General features: G+C 40.2%; 2 protein-coding genes across 11 annotated transcripts in view; one reads left to right on the forward strand and one right to left on the reverse strand.

Moving 5' to 3' along the window:
• Nucleotides 1-15,600, forward strand: part of fars2 (phenylalanyl-tRNA synthetase 2, mitochondrial) — a 185,531-nt gene that overhangs the window by 61,609 nt on the left and 108,322 nt on the right. The gene's annotated exons all lie outside the window — the stretch shown is intronic.
• On the reverse strand, nt 256-7,158 carry LOC127531296 (uncharacterized). Its single transcript, XM_051940294.1, has 12 exons — nt 6,271-7,158; nt 5,737-5,806; nt 5,446-5,549; nt 5,000-5,363; nt 4,790-4,857; nt 4,468-4,668; nt 4,255-4,320; nt 3,982-4,161; nt 3,594-3,671; nt 3,423-3,506; nt 2,917-3,003; nt 256-1,812 (listed from the first exon to the last, which is right to left on the reverse strand). The coding sequence occupies exons 1-12, from the start codon at nt 6,388-6,390 to the stop codon at nt 643-645; spliced, it is 2,592 nt and encodes an 863-aa protein (XP_051796254.1). The 5' UTR covers nt 6,391-7,158; the 3' UTR covers nt 256-642.

Raw genomic sequence — 15,600 nt, forward strand, 5'->3', positions numbered from 1 at the left:
TGCGATGAGCTGTCTCTCCAGCACGTTGAGTTTGGGCCAACTCCGGGGGAATGGGTGCCAACTCTAAATTGTTTGCTACTGCATGTGTTGGCATCCTCCCACGGCTGAGGTGGCTGTCACAGTTGTGGCAGATCCACTCCTGCAGTCTCTCTGGTGGCATTGAGCAAGGGGAGGAGCACTCAGCATCACAGACATGCACATATGTTCCAGTCAAGCAAGCCTGCTGCCACTGATGTTGGTGGAGTATTTAACTCTCTTGCATGACTTGACTTGATTTGGAAACATAGTCCTGTGGCAGCTGGTACAGACGTATGTTGGTCCATGGCTGATGGTCTCACGGAATGCTGCTATTGCCGCTGCCATCACTGAAGTGAGCACTGGCTGGCGAGAGGTTCCGAGCTGTCGTATTTCCGCCTGATGCTCAGTGCTCTCCACAACTTCTGACGCATGTCAGGATTGGCAGCCAACCTGCGTCTTCTGAGCAGGCTACAGCGTTGAATATGATGTAGCTGAACTCTGGATTCTTCCTGTACCTCTGGACAACATACTTTTTTTGCCTGTTCCGAAAGGCAGGATCCGTACTGTACCTCTTGACAAGATATTTTTTCTGCCTGTTCGGAATGGCTGGATCCGTGCTGTACCTCATGACAACATATTTTTTCTGCCTGTTCTGAAAGGCTGGATCCGTGCTGTACCTCTTGACAACATAATTTTTTTCCTGCTCCGAAAAGCAGAATCTGTCATGTATTTGTTTTTTAGTTGTTCTCCAGGCATTTTGATATTGAACTTCGCATAGTATTTTTTGGAAGACAAGAGCCGTTGTTCACGGTTCTTTTGCACACACTTACTGTGTGCCTGAATTTTCTTCCTGCGAAATTCGGCACAGCTGGCATACCTGATTCTCTCCCCAGTTTTTTTCCTAATTTTTTCTTTCAGTTGTTCCTTTGTGTCAAATGCTCTCCTCTTGGCTTTTCGCCTCCGATCTTTCTCCAATCGAGAGAGATTTATTGCTTGTGGGACAGCTGAGGAACCTTTAACATCCTCCTCAATTTTGACAGCTGTCCCACTGTCTGCCTGCAATGCGAGGAGAGCAGGTTCAGACACTTCATTTTGAACCTCAGTTTCTGGGGATTGTTGAGGATGTTCACTGGGGCTGTCAGTCTGAAAAGAAACCGGGACAAACTCGTAACTTGCAGAGTCTCCACGGTCTCTAAAGAGTGTGTGCAGGTGGTTAGCCAGGTCACTGAGTTCCGCAAAAGTCATGACGATCGCCTTCCCGGAATGAGAGGGTAATCCTGTCAAGTCTCTGGAGTGGGAATCAAACACTCCATACCTCCCGGACTGATCACGGAAAACAGCAATAACCTCGGGTGAAATGATGATTAAAGCCTGATTAACCTCTGCTGAAAGACACTCCAGCTGGGTGGCAAGCGGAAGCCACCACTGTCGTCTTCCAGGGCTCGAGACTTGAGTTTTTAAAAAGCCACACCTGATCTCAGACATGTTGACATTATACAAATGTCTGTCTGTGAGGACTTGTTTTGGCATCTCCTCGACTGCCAGGTGATTGCTCTGGAAGGTCTTGTCGCGAATCAACTGCTGTTTGACTCCGACATACAGCGCGTCTCCCTGAGCCAGGACTCTGTCGAGTGTAGTCCTGGTGAACTGACAGCCCTCAGTGTGGTATGCCAGAAATGTCAAAGCGTTACAGCTACACTGATGGTTGCGGGAAAATACCTTGTACCTCTTATCATTCTGAGAATGACTGGCCCGGACTGACTCCACATGGTGACTCTCGCTCCTGGTTTTATCCTGAAATTATGACAAATTGTGATCGGTAATTATTATATTTTCATTATTTATTCAGGCAGCTTAATTTTTTTCCAGTTCGGCATTAGTACTAGCTTCTTCAGTTAAAGGATCATATGATTTAATGTTTCAGTAACAACTTTCATTGTTCCAACATTATGAACATCCTCTCACCAATTTAAGGAAATCTTGTATTATTTTAGCGTATCATTGCTTACTATTACCTTAGCTAGTTTAATATACATATTTGTATGTTCATTGCAATCATGCATATATATATATATATATATATATATATATATATATATATATATATATATATGTATTGTGTGTGTGTGTGTGTACATAGATATGTATGTGTCTGTGTGTTTTGTTGTATTATTGTATTATTTGTAGAATTTCCCTCCGGGATTTTTTTCCAGGGCATTGCAACATATTTTCTTTTTTTCTTGAAATTGCATTTGAACAGATCATAATGACTTACATTTTTTTTCTAAAATCATGAACACATAATAACCCTATGTCACCTAATTTAATTTACTGGTTAGCTCCTATTCTGTAGACATCAACATGACATTACTATTTTAATGTAATGGGACTTGCTCCAATGTTTGTGAGGAGGCTTAAGGAAGGTGCTTTGAGCAGACAACTTATGACTGCAGCATCAGAGTTGTTGGTCATGGGATCAACATTACTGTACAGACTGAAGGCTACTGAAGACTGCCTGGACCACATACTTTTCCTGTTTGTGTGAAATGCAATTACATAGCAAAGTCAGTATTCCATTGACTTGTTTCCACCATGCCAATGGCAAGTGATGTCAATATTTTATTCACCAAAACCTTTTCTACACGAATTTTGCCAGTGGCTAGTGCTAATGTAAAACCCTGATTAGAAGCAAGAGTTACTTTGTGAAAGCAATGGCACACAACACAGCATTACAGGTAGCTTATTGTATTGTGACCAGCATAATAACAGTTCTCTCAATTGTCAAAAAATATTTTTAACTGCAGTAAACCAAAAAAACAAACAAACAATCATGACTTTACAAAAAAAAAAAATACTTGTGTACTGTCTAACATGTCTATCATAGAGGAATAAACTTACATTGTCTGTTGGTGTATCAGCTGAGGTGGATGCAGCTGTCATGAACCAGGGCCACTTGGTTTGTGATGGAGTCAGTGTTCGGGTCATCTGATAAATGACAATAACAGTGACACGTAAAAAATAAAGCAACACGATAGCTAGATAGTTGGCTAACGACTAAATAGCATCAGTTGTCTAAAAGCTAGCTATGTAACTATCCAAAAGCTATGTATCTAGCTAACGACTAGCTAACCTTTGAATAAGCTAGATTGCTAGCTGCCAGCTAGCTAACCAGTAGTTTCAGTTGTCCCAAAGCTAGCTACCCGAAAGATAGCAAGCTAACAAATAAGCTAGATTGGTAGCTGATAGCTAGCTAGTAGTTTCAATTTTCCTAATGCTAGCGATTCATTGGAATTGTGATTATACAGTAAATGTGCCAGAAGAAAACAGGAATGACAAAAATGGCCACAAATGGAGATGCCTGCTTTGTAATGTTCTTTTAATTGATTATAGAGAGGTAAATATACCTTCTGAGGAGAAGGAGGCTTGCAGCCCGCATCATCAGCTGTCCAGGCCTGTCTATTCGGTGAGGGGGTCATCATCTTGGCCATCTAAACACAGAACAACAAAACTTCAGTGAAATGACGATGATTTTCAGTCAGATGATACATATTGATGAGAAGAGGACTAATCCTTACCTTTGCAATGGGAGAACAAACAGGGGTTTCTGTCTTGCCCCAACTGCAAGTCAATCTGGCCGGGGGTGAGTCAAACAGCTGATGACAGATGAGAAAAAAACATAGCAAGTGTCAGTGTGGACAATGTAGATGCCTGTGGAATGGAGTCAGCAGCAACCAAATGAGATACCAATTAAATGGAGTTGAACAGCTATCCAACAATTTACAACTACATTTCTGTGTAGCCGATTCAAGTCTGTTATTTGTGGCTGTTGTTATGAACTAGTTTTACTTAATTGCACATGACACGAAAAAAAAAACCATCTGCAGAATTAACTGTCAGGAATTACACGTTTGAGCATTCATACAATCCTTCTGCGGGAGATAAAATTTTAATCAATCAACTTACCTTCTTTGGCTTAGGAGAAGCCTTGAAATCCGCCAGGCAAGACATACGGGAGGGAGACACTTTCTCCGTGGCATTGAAATCTGCCAGGCAAGACATATGGGAGGGAGACACTTTCTCCATGGCACTTAGGGCTGTGCTGCTGAACCAGACGGGGTTCAGTGGAAGGAAGCTCTCCTCCACCTGTAAAACACAAAGCAGACACTACTAATTACAGTTTGTCCTGTCAAAAAACAACCAATAGCATCTGAAAGAAATATCTGAAGAATCACAAACCTGCTGTTGAGCCATCCTGGGCTTTGGTGAACCTCTGGACCGGGGAGGTTCCCGAGGATGGCTCGTCTGCAATCACAGAAAGCGTCACAGTGCATTATAACTAATGTTTTTTACCACAGTACACATATTATTACAATTATTATCACAATACATGATGTCACAGTAGTCGAAAAAAAAAAAAGTCTAAAAAACATAAAGCAATTTATCAATTACCTTGCCGCCCTGACCAATATTCCTCCGTTCACGGGGTTTCGGGCTGGGTGGAGCAGGGGATCTCTCTCTCACTGTAGCTTTCCGAACTGGAGGCTGAGGAGAGATCCGGGGCGAAGGAGGTGGTGTCATCAGTTGCTCGCTGGCAGCGGACCAGAACAACTGGACGAGGATCCCCATCCCCTCACGATCACTCAGATGGACCTGCATAAATAAGAAATAAAAAAAAAACAAAACACACAAACAGTTTTAATGTCAAGTGAACATCTGCTGTGAACCAAACTTGTCCAATCAACGACTTTTTTTCACAACATACTACACTTACACCATCCTTGCTCCACAGCACCAAATCACTCAGGGGGAAGTGCTCTGCAGTGTTGAAGAACTTTACACCTTGAAAAACAATGGAAAAAAAAAAGTCATCATTGTACCAAAATATCCATTGATACTTGAGAATTGTTAAAATGTAGGTCACGTCTTTCTAGTTTGTTCATTCAGTGAATGGAATGGATGAAAACAATCTCTTTCCTCTTACCCATACGAGCAGCCACACGTCTGTATTCCTGCCGAAGCAGGTCCTGGTGTTGGACGTCAACGACCAGGCGGGGAGGAAAGCCGACCACAAAAACCTTAGACCAGCGATTGCCACAAGTGGTGAGGAGATTGGCAAAATCCACACCGGCCTTCTCAACAGTGGTGCTGGTCAGGTTGTTGCCGGGGGCCATGACGCAGACGGCATCAGGTGCACGAGGAACTGCAGCGTGCAGAACCTCAGTGCGAATTTCAGAAGCAGATGCCCCCGGGATCGACAGGAAGCCAAAGCTCAGCCGAGACTCTGGCATCTGAATAAAGCCATCTACAAGAGCACGTAGATGGGAGTCCCCAACAATAAGAATGAACTGCAAAAGAAATACCACAGTTTTAGTATGAAAGTCAAAAGAACTTTTTAAGAAAACAAACAGCAACAATTAATAATTATACCTTCTTTCCAGGGCGCTCAGGAGGAATGACCAACTTGTGGTTGCGCCCAGTAAAGGGTGAAGTTGGCCATTTTAAAACCTTGTGGCGGTAACCGGTGCCACGGCCTGTTCACAAGAAGACAGAGCAAAAGAGAATTTAAAACGGATTTCAAACAAAGAGAGCTCATATAACAATCACCATTTTCTATTATTGTATGAGAACAGCAGAATCTGTGTTCAACGGGTAATTGTTGGTGGTACACTAAATATGATTTGTGAAGATATTTCATGATAAAAACAGCTGAGTACTTACGTGCAATAAGGTTTGCACGCGCCTGCCGCTCTTCCCAGAACCGTCCGGCTGGCAAGGTGGAACCAACCTTCTGTGAGCAAATAATACACTTATTTAATTCAACATCGTGCGGATGCCATGAATGTGTCCAACTTAGCACATTCTGTATTGCCAACACGGTCTCACGGGGATTCGGCCGCCGGACATTCTTTAAATGTTCTTTAAATTCTTTAAATTCCTATGCAAATTCGGCGGATTCATGACGATTTAAGCTGTCCATCGGCATTTGCGGCCGCCAGACATCCGGCCACAGCAGCGGCCGCGGCAGCGGCCGCAAACGCCGATGGACAGCTTAAATTGTCATGAATCCGCCGGTATAAACCACTTTCAGATGTGATCCGGCCGCAATGGGTTTCGCTCGTGGTGAGCGGCACGAAAAACATGACGACATCGTGTTGGTGCGCACGAAACCGAAACAAAAACTGACGTGACAGTTTCACGAATCCCCGTGAGACCGGGCTGTAAGTGAGCATGTCAGTTCGGGTGTAAACATACCTTGTACTGGGGAGAGCGGGAGCAGTGGGGTGCGTCGACAGGAGGGGTGGGCATCTCAGACGCGTCCGGCTTCCTCCAGCGCTGCTTCTGGGCCTGGGAGCGTCTCCCCTTCCGAGGCATCCTGGAAGACAGCACAAGAGCACAAGAGAGACACACAAACACAGGGAGAGAGAAAGAGAGAGAGAGAGAACAAGGCAGGCAAAACGGATGGATGGATGGATGGATGGATGGATGAAAGGATACGAGGTGATGCAGAGGTGGTCGACCAAAGGATGTCCAAGGGCAATCCACAGGCTCTCCAAAAGGCTGTCCAAAGGCTGGTGAAAAAAAAAAGCACCCAGTTATCTAAAAGCACTGCTATGAAACAGTAAGCACCAATATGAGCAGCAAAACATGCATGTACAAGACACATCTAATGTCCTCACTATGTGTTTTTTCCATCAGAGGGAAAAATCTACTTACACTGCTGACTCAAACTGAAACAACTAATTCAAAACACAAAAGGGCTAAAGACCAGACAATGGCTACTAAATTAAAGCACTACTGCATGTTTTCTCAGAAAGAAGAAGAATCTCAACATGTCTGCAGCAAAAGTAGCTGAACTGGTCTTTAACACAGCACAGAGAATTAATATGACACTGTAATTAATGGTATGTTAACATTTCCGCATGCAACATGTCTTAAATAAACGATATTATACTCATCATGACGTCCTAATTGACTGATAGAACTGATTGTAACATAATGGAATAAAGCACTGGCACCTAAATTAATTTTAACATCAAAATTGCTAGAAAATGTAGTCAATGTTACATTAAACCACACTACTTTTAAAGCAAACACTACAAGGTACAAGAGATATTTCATCTGTCAGAGCACTATTTTACAGAGACACATGTATAAACACAGTATAAACTAAGGCTTCAACATAGTGAAGAAATGATAAATCCTTTGTGTATTTTCTGTGTTTTAAAAAGCTGAAAAGACAGAAATAATCCCACATCAGCAGATGCATGTACTGCTGCTGCTGCTGCTACTATAACTGCCTGTATACAATTATTCAGCTGGAGTGGCAGTACTTTCAAACAGATTTAATGGTGATATTCTGGAAACCAAAGCTTCAAACAAAGGCCGCTGGATCATTGTAGTTTTGAAGGTGGATGATTTGATGTCTATCATTTGTAATGTTTATGAACCAAACAGAGCATCGCAAGCACAGGACATGTTTACTGAACTCTCTTCAGCTTTGGACGATTTAAAGGAAAAATACAAAGATTCTACTATTATCATAGGAGGAGACTTTAATGATGCTCCAGATGATTACATGGACAGACATCCTCCAAGATCTGCATCATTATTGGGCTTTAAACACACCTCATTTATAAGTGATCATCTTTTGTTAACAGATGTGTGGAGATTTATGAACCCCAATGTCACAGACTGCATGTGGTCTAACACCAGCAGAAGTTTACAGTCAAGAACTGACCTTTGGTTAATCTCATCACAGAGTTTACAGTTTGTTTTAGATATTTCTCATACTCATGGTCCACTGTCTGATCATAAATTAACAAGTTTAAGATTAACAGGATCAAAAGAGAATTCTAACAGAAGAGGCTATTGGAAATTAAACAATAATATATTAGATGATAAACAATTTAAAGAAGGGGCACAATTACTTGCTGAGGATATATTCAGTAAAAGAGAAATGAATCCAATTCAAAAATGGGAATACTTTAAATTTAAAATGAGAGAACTTGCAATTAAACGTAGTAAAGGAATTAAAAAAAGTAAAAGATGAAAAAATGAATTTTCTAATAAACCAGCTCCAGTTATTAAGTTCCAAACATGATCTATCTGAAGAAGACCTAAGCACACTAAAAAACCTCACAGAAGAGCTTGACAGAATGTACGTGAACTTAGCGAAAGGCGCTTTCATCAGATCTAGAGCTAAGTGGTTAGAAGAAGGCGAGAAAAACTCAAGTTACTTTTTTTGCATTAGAGAAAAGAAATAATATTACATCTGAACTCCTATTCTTAAATATTTCCTGCAACCCAAATATTCAAGGTTTAGTCGTTTTCAATCGTGAGAAAGATTTCACAGCTAGCTAATGACACAGTTTTATTCCTCAAAGATAAATCACAGATACAAACTGCACTACAAGCAACTGGTGAATTTTCTGAAGCCTCAGGGAGTACAACATGGCTCACAAAAATTCATTTTTTCCTGTTCTCTTCCTGTTCCTGTATACAGTTGTGCCATTTATTCTGAATTTACAGACTTTGTCATTTATTTTTGGGCCGAGTTAATAAGTTATTCATTCATTTAGTCCTGGGTTTAGTCCATGATACCCTGCTCCTGTGAGGTCCAGTCAGACCTGGTTTGGTTCTGATTTTAGTCCATGTAACCCTGCTCCTGTGGGACAGAGTTTAGTGTCTGATTGTAATTCTGTTCAGTGAATAGATAATTTAAGTTATAAAGATGTTTTGTTTTTCCTTAAGCACTTTTCATTCTATAGTTGGCTGATGTGGTCAACTTGAAGCTGTTGAGTGCATTAGAATCCTATAAAGACAAATGTTACAAAGTGGTTGATGGAGTTATTTCAATTATGCATATATTTATGGAAAATACTGAAATGTGTTGTGCACATCCAGCCACAGAACCTTCATCCATATTTTACATGAAGAAACATTTTCAATATTGCCTGCTGTTGCTCTGTTTATTTCAGTTTTTTTAAATCTTAGTGTTTTTTTTAATTGTCCCTTAATGTTGTCTCTATCATAAGATTTTAACAAAATGCTCTTAAAATACATCAGAATGCAGGAAATAGGATCAATAATTTTCAAAATTTTCTGGGGGAGGGCCCCCAGACCCCCCCATCAGCATCTCACATAAACCAAATCTCACTCTGAGCTCTGATCACAAGTTGACAGCCCTGAATTATTGTGTTGTGAGCAAAAGTCATGGCCATTGTGGCCTAAAACATTTACACAGTAAAGTATCTCTGAAAAAAATCTAAATCGGTCCAAAAAGTGGAAAAGCAATTTGTCATGGGGGCTAAGCCTCCCCTGTCCTTAAAACCTAGTGACACCCCTGTGTGAGCCTGGCAGCTGGTCGCCATGGTGACCGCACCAGCTGAAGATAAGTTAGCAGTATAAAGTACATTTTACAAGACTAAGACACTTCCAGCATAGTGAAAATCTTAAAAGAAAAAAAACACTGTGACTTGTCTGAAACCACTGCTATAAAACAGTTATCACCAATATGAGCAGAAAAACATGTACACATACACAACACATCGAATGTCCTCGCAATGTAATTTTTTATCAGAGAAAAAAAATCTACTGTCACTGCTGACTCAGAAACTGAAACAACGATTTTAAAACACAACAAGGGTAAAGATCAGACAATGCCTACTGAATGGAAGCACTGAAACATTTAATCATGCAACATAAATAAATGATATTATACTCATCATGATGTCCTAAATGACTTATAGAACTGATTCTAACATGATGGAACAAAGCACTGGCACCTTAATTAATTTAAACATCAAAATTCCCGTGAAAGTGCACACAGCACCATTTTGCAAGACTAAAACAGTTATAGCAAAGCTCCTGTTTAACCACACTATTTTACAGAAAACACAATGAGGAAGAAGAGATATCACAGCACCATTTTACTAAGACAACCGTTCTACATAGATGCAAATTAAAACATCCCAAAGCACATATAGCAACTTGAACATGACCAAAGCAAATACTACTACATCTTCTTTAATCATCATTTCTACACATCAGTGTCAAGTTTACATTTTTCTGCTCTGACCGTCAGCATCCCTATTCATTTAGAGCACAAAACTGAACTGTGCAACTCAAGTTTACAGTCAAACAAAGCTAGAAGAAGTTGAGGGAGAAAGGCGCTTCACACTCCCTCACCAAGAGACTGGAAAAATGCATGAAAGCTCCGGTTTAACCACGCTATTTTCCAAACAAACATTATGAGGCAGAAAAGGCTATTTTATCCGTTGCAGCAACATTTTACAAAGACAAAGACAAAGCTATCTAGCTATCCAAAAGCTATCTATCTAGCTAACGGCTAGCTAGACTTTGAATAAGGTAATGATAGCAACTTGAACATGACCAATGCAGACATTGAAATATACCAAAAATATTGTCGTTTGTTTTTCCACTGCAGCATTCAGTATGCATTTCTACTGTTACCCTTAGCATTTAGATTCAGGTGGAGCATACTATTTAATAGGATATAGTGCAGAATCAGCCTATGCTAAAGCTAGCAGGGAGGAGAAAAAGTACGCAGCCTTACCTCTGAATGGAACCGAAGAAAGGGCGTTGGCGGCCAGCGGCCAGCGGCTTTATTTCAAAGAAGTGCCAATGAACGTGCACCGGGGCCTCGATGCCACCGCTGATTGGTGTTGCTAGGCTGTTGCCGGGCGCCCGTTGGGAGAGGCGTTTTTTCCAGAAAGTTCTGTCTGCAGTGTGTGTGTGTGTGTCAGTTGATAGCCGTACTTCCGGTTTTTGTCATCGGAGGTTTGAAATGCATTATGGGAAACGTAGTAGTATACTACAGTGTGAACGGTTGGCATTCTAATCATACTTATAGTACTTAGTATACAGGATATAGTCATTGACTATGTGGTATGTATTGAGTATGTAGAATATTAGTATGCCATTTCGGACACAGCCAAAGAGTCATGGAAAGAGAGTATTACAACCATATGTGAACAGAAGAGGATGAAATTAACTAATGACTAATAACATGAATATATTGCTATGTGGTTTCTGTGGTGCAATTGGCGAATGTGTTTGGCTGTTAACCAAAAGATTGGTGGTTCAAGCTCATGCAGGGATGACAACTTTGCTTTTCATAGTCTTATTTGTAACTTGCATGCTCTCATGTTTTTTTGTTGTTTTTTTTTTCTTCTCACCTTTCACCCTGCTGGAACTGTGAATTTCTCTTTGGCGATTAATAAAGTATCTATCTATCTATCTCTATCTATTAATAATATGAATAATATGTTCCAAATTAATTGGTTATGTTGCCTCATAAGAGAAAATGTTAAAATGTGGAATGCAATACCAAATTATATATTCAAAAAATAGGAGGAATTCCTTTTTTACTTAAATGTAATTATAAAATTGACAAAAATACCAATTCAATTATCAAACTTTCATAAACAGGCGTTGCTCTCCTGGGGGCTGATGTAACACATTTAACTTCACCTTTTGTTTTCAGACTTACTTTATTATTATTTTAATTAACTGTATTTTTTATTTATTACTATTTTGATACATTTTATTTACTTGACCATTTTTTGTTGTTTTATTTAATGATTGATTTAATTACATTTTTAAAAATATTTAATTCATATTTAGCATTTATGTTTTTGCTTTAATTTTATTCTTTACATTTTTCATTTTATTTTTTGTGATTTAATATTTGACTTTTGGATTTTTTAATTTTACTATTTTTTATTTTATTGTGAATATTTTATTGTAGTTATTTTTAATTATAAAAGTAATTAGTATTTTTATTTTGCACTATTGTGTTTTTTAACTGTTTCTTACTTTTATTTTGTGTATTGTTGTGATTTTTATAAAATTTATTTTATTTTCAGTTTTATTTCATTTCTGTGATATGCATTTTGGATTTGTTTTATCATTTTAATATATTTTATTTATTTATGTATTTTGTTATTGTATTTATGATGGAAATTAATATTTAGCATTTATATTTCAGTTTTATTCATTAGATGTATTTTTCTTTGCAGTTTTACATGTTTGTGTTTCAGATATTTATTTAATTCTTTTTTATTTTATCATGAATATTTTGTTGTTTTTTAAGTTTTAAAATAATTTTCATTTTGTTTTGCATCTAGACTTTAATAAAAAAAATCCCCACAGTTGAACAGAGACAGAGATGCATGTTATAATAGATGATATTTGAATACATATTAAGTGTTTTCTTTTTCCAAATTTCACTTATTGTCACCATGAACTTGTGAAACTCTTGCGACTTGCATCAGCAGCATCCTTTACAAACTGACAAAAAATGGACATTTGGAAGACCACCGACTACATCAGTAAACATTTAGTGTCATTTTGATATGTTTATCTTGGAAAGTTCCATGTATTTATAATCATGACTGGGAAGACAATGAGGCGCTGAAGGTTGGTGAAAAGCCACCCGAGATCTATTGACCGACATTTTGTAGAATTATTTGTGAAAAATGAATTTTGAAATTACAGGGGGAAGTGAAAGAGGCACAGTGGGTGCACCAGCTTCACTGTGCTGATCTTATTGATTGTATGAAGGGAAGATCTCACCTGGTCCAAATTTGGATTGGAGTTACTGTAAAGGCTGTGTGAAGCTGAGAGGTTTAACTGGCGTTTCCAGTCCGTCGGAGGCTTTTATTTTGAAATTGTGCTGTGCTTTTATTTTGAAACGCAGAGACAGGAAGATCAGACCTGGTCAACATTTGGATAGGAGTTACTCTAAAGCAGGGATGTCAAACTCAGTTCCTGGAGGTCCACTATCCTCTGTGTTCCAGATGTTTCCTTCTTACAACACACCTGATTCAAATGATTAGCTATCATTAAGCTCAGCAGAAGCCTGATAACGAGCCTGATCATTTGAATCAGGTGTGTTGGAACTGAGTTTGACACCCCTCCTCTAAAGGCTGTGTGAAGCTGAGAGGTTGAACTGATTTTCAGGCTAAAATGCAGCTCCTGTGGAGGTATTGGGTGTGAAGGTGGGTGTGGCACACCAATGAGTCTGTGTGTGTGCGTGCGACCATGCCTGCGCGTGTGTAAGGGCGGTTGCTATGGGCCCCCATAGCAACGGTGCCTGCCACAGACAGCAAAAAGTGCTTCTCAGCAGCAGCACGCAACATCGCGTTCTGGTGCTAATTGTGGGCTAACCGTGAATGCTAGCTGAAAACTAAAATGACCGTGAGCGAGAAGAAGGCTGTGGCTATTCATACATATGATTATTTTCCAAATATTGTGAGAAATGACCGACTTACAGCGATTTAAGAAACACTGTCCCTCCATGAGCCAGATGATTCAGTTTACATTGGTTCTAATGGGGAGAACGGTGCAACTTTTGTCTAAACTGCTGCCTGCCATTTCCCTTCAGAAAGAGATAGGTCTTCAAACTTGGATTCATTTGAATCCCAGGGAAATTGTCTACAATCTGACCAAATTTCATTCCCCTAACATTTATAGTTTGGTCGTGAGGGCGATGCGATCGCGAAATTTTCAGGCGGATTTTTCTCCTCTCCTCCACTCTACCAACTGACATGCCGCACTCTAACCAGAGCAGATTTTGAGAATTTTCACTTTTTTGAGGACTCACGGATCAAAAACTGTAAATCTCAGCCTGACATAAACTACATTCCTGCGAAGACAAGAAAAATCACTGCGTTTTGATGGTTAAATGAAGTTTCTAGGTGAATGTATGGTGAAGCAGTGGCGTTTGGAAAACGGTGGATTTTTTTTGTCGATTTTTTTCAGTCCCCATTCATTTCCTATGGGACTTTTTTTGCAGTTTTTTGCGAATAATTCTGCGAAAAAATGACGAATTTCTTAGAAAAGTCATAGCCCGGGATTCCCGATGAAGCCGCACGTTTTGATATATAATTTATTTTGGTTTTCTCAAAGCCCTAGGACGAGTTAGCGACCGAAAAACGGCGGAAACGTTAAAAATAAAATATAATAAACGCAGCAGGAGAACAATAGTGGCTCGTGGCTTCGCCACGAGCCACTCTCCTCCCATTGCTTTGCAATGGAGAGGAGAGTGGCTCGTGTCGAAGCCCGAGCCCCTAATAAACGCCACAGGAGAACAATAGTGGCTCGTGGCTTCGCCACGAGCCACTCTCCTCCCATTGCTTTGCAATGGAGAGGAGAGTGGCTCGTGTCGAAGCCCGAGCCCCTAATAATAAACGCAGCAGGAGAACAATAGTGGCTCGTGGCTTCGCCACGAGCCACTCTCCTCCCATTGCTTTGCAATGGAGAGGAGAGTGGCTCGTGTCGAAGCCCGAGCCCCTAACTAGACAATTCCCGCTCGCGGAAATCGTGGGAGGCGCTCGGGATGTGTGCATGTCCGGAGCAGCATGGGATAGGCATATTTACTCTAAAGGCTGTGTGAAGGTGAGAGGTTTAACTGGCGTTTCCAGTCTGCCGCAGGCTTTTATTTAGAAATTGTGCTGTGCTTTTATTTTGAAAGGCAAAGACAAGAAGATCTCACCTGGTCAAAATTTCAATTGGAGTTACTGTAAAGGCTGTGTGAAGGTGAGAGGTTTAACTGGTGTTTCCAGTCTGTCGCAGGCTTTTATTTTGAAATTGTGCTGTGCTTTTATTTTGAAAGGCAGAGACAAGAAGATCTGACCTGGTCAAAATTTGGATTGGAGTTACTCAAAAGGCTGTGTGAAGCTGAGAGGTTTAACTGGCAAATTGTGCTGTAAAGTAAATTTGAAAGGCAGAGACCTGAAGATCTCACCTGGTCAAAATTTGGATTGGAGTTACTCTAAAGGCTGTGTGAAGCTGAGAGGTTTAACTCGCATTTTTTGGTCTGTTGCAGGCTTTTATTTTGAAATTGTGCTGTGCTTTTATTTTGAAAGACAGAGACAGGAAGATCAGACCTGGTTAAACTTTGGATTGGAGTAAAGGCTGTGTGAAGCTGAGAGGTTTAACTGGAGTTTTCAGTCCGTCACAGGCTTTTATTTTGAAATTGTGCTGTGCTTTTATTTTGAAAGGCAGAGACAAGAAGATCTCACCTGGTCAAAATTTGGATTGGAGTTACTCTAAAGCAGGGGTGTCTAACTCAGTTCCTGGAGGTCCACTATCCTCTATGTTCCAGATGTTTCCTTCTTACAACACACCTGTTTCAAATAATCAGCTCATCATCAAGCTCAGCAGAAGCCTGATAACGAGCCTGATCATTTGAATCAGGTGTGTTGGAACTGAGTTTGACACCCCTGCTCTAAAGGCTGTGTGAAGCTGAGAGGTTAAACTGGCGTTTTCCGGTCTGTCGCAGGCTTTTATTTTGAAATTGTGCTGTGCTTTCATTTTGAAAGGCAGAGACAGGAAGATCTCACCTGGTCAAAATTTAGATTGGAGTTAATGTAAATGCTGTGTGAAGCTGAGAGGTTTAACTGGCATTTCCAGTCTTTCACAGCCTTTTATTTTGAAATTTTGCTGTGCTTTTATTTTGAAAGGCACAGACAGGCAGATCTCACCTGGTCAACATTTGGATTGGAGTTACTGTAAAGGCTGTGTGAAGCTGAGGGGTTTAACTGGTGTTTTCCGGTG

This window comes from Acanthochromis polyacanthus, chromosome 20, assembly GCF_021347895.1.
Source record: "Acanthochromis polyacanthus isolate Apoly-LR-REF ecotype Palm Island chromosome 20, KAUST_Apoly_ChrSc, whole genome shotgun sequence".
Lineage (NCBI taxonomy): Eukaryota > Metazoa > Chordata > Actinopteri > Pomacentridae > Acanthochromis > Acanthochromis polyacanthus.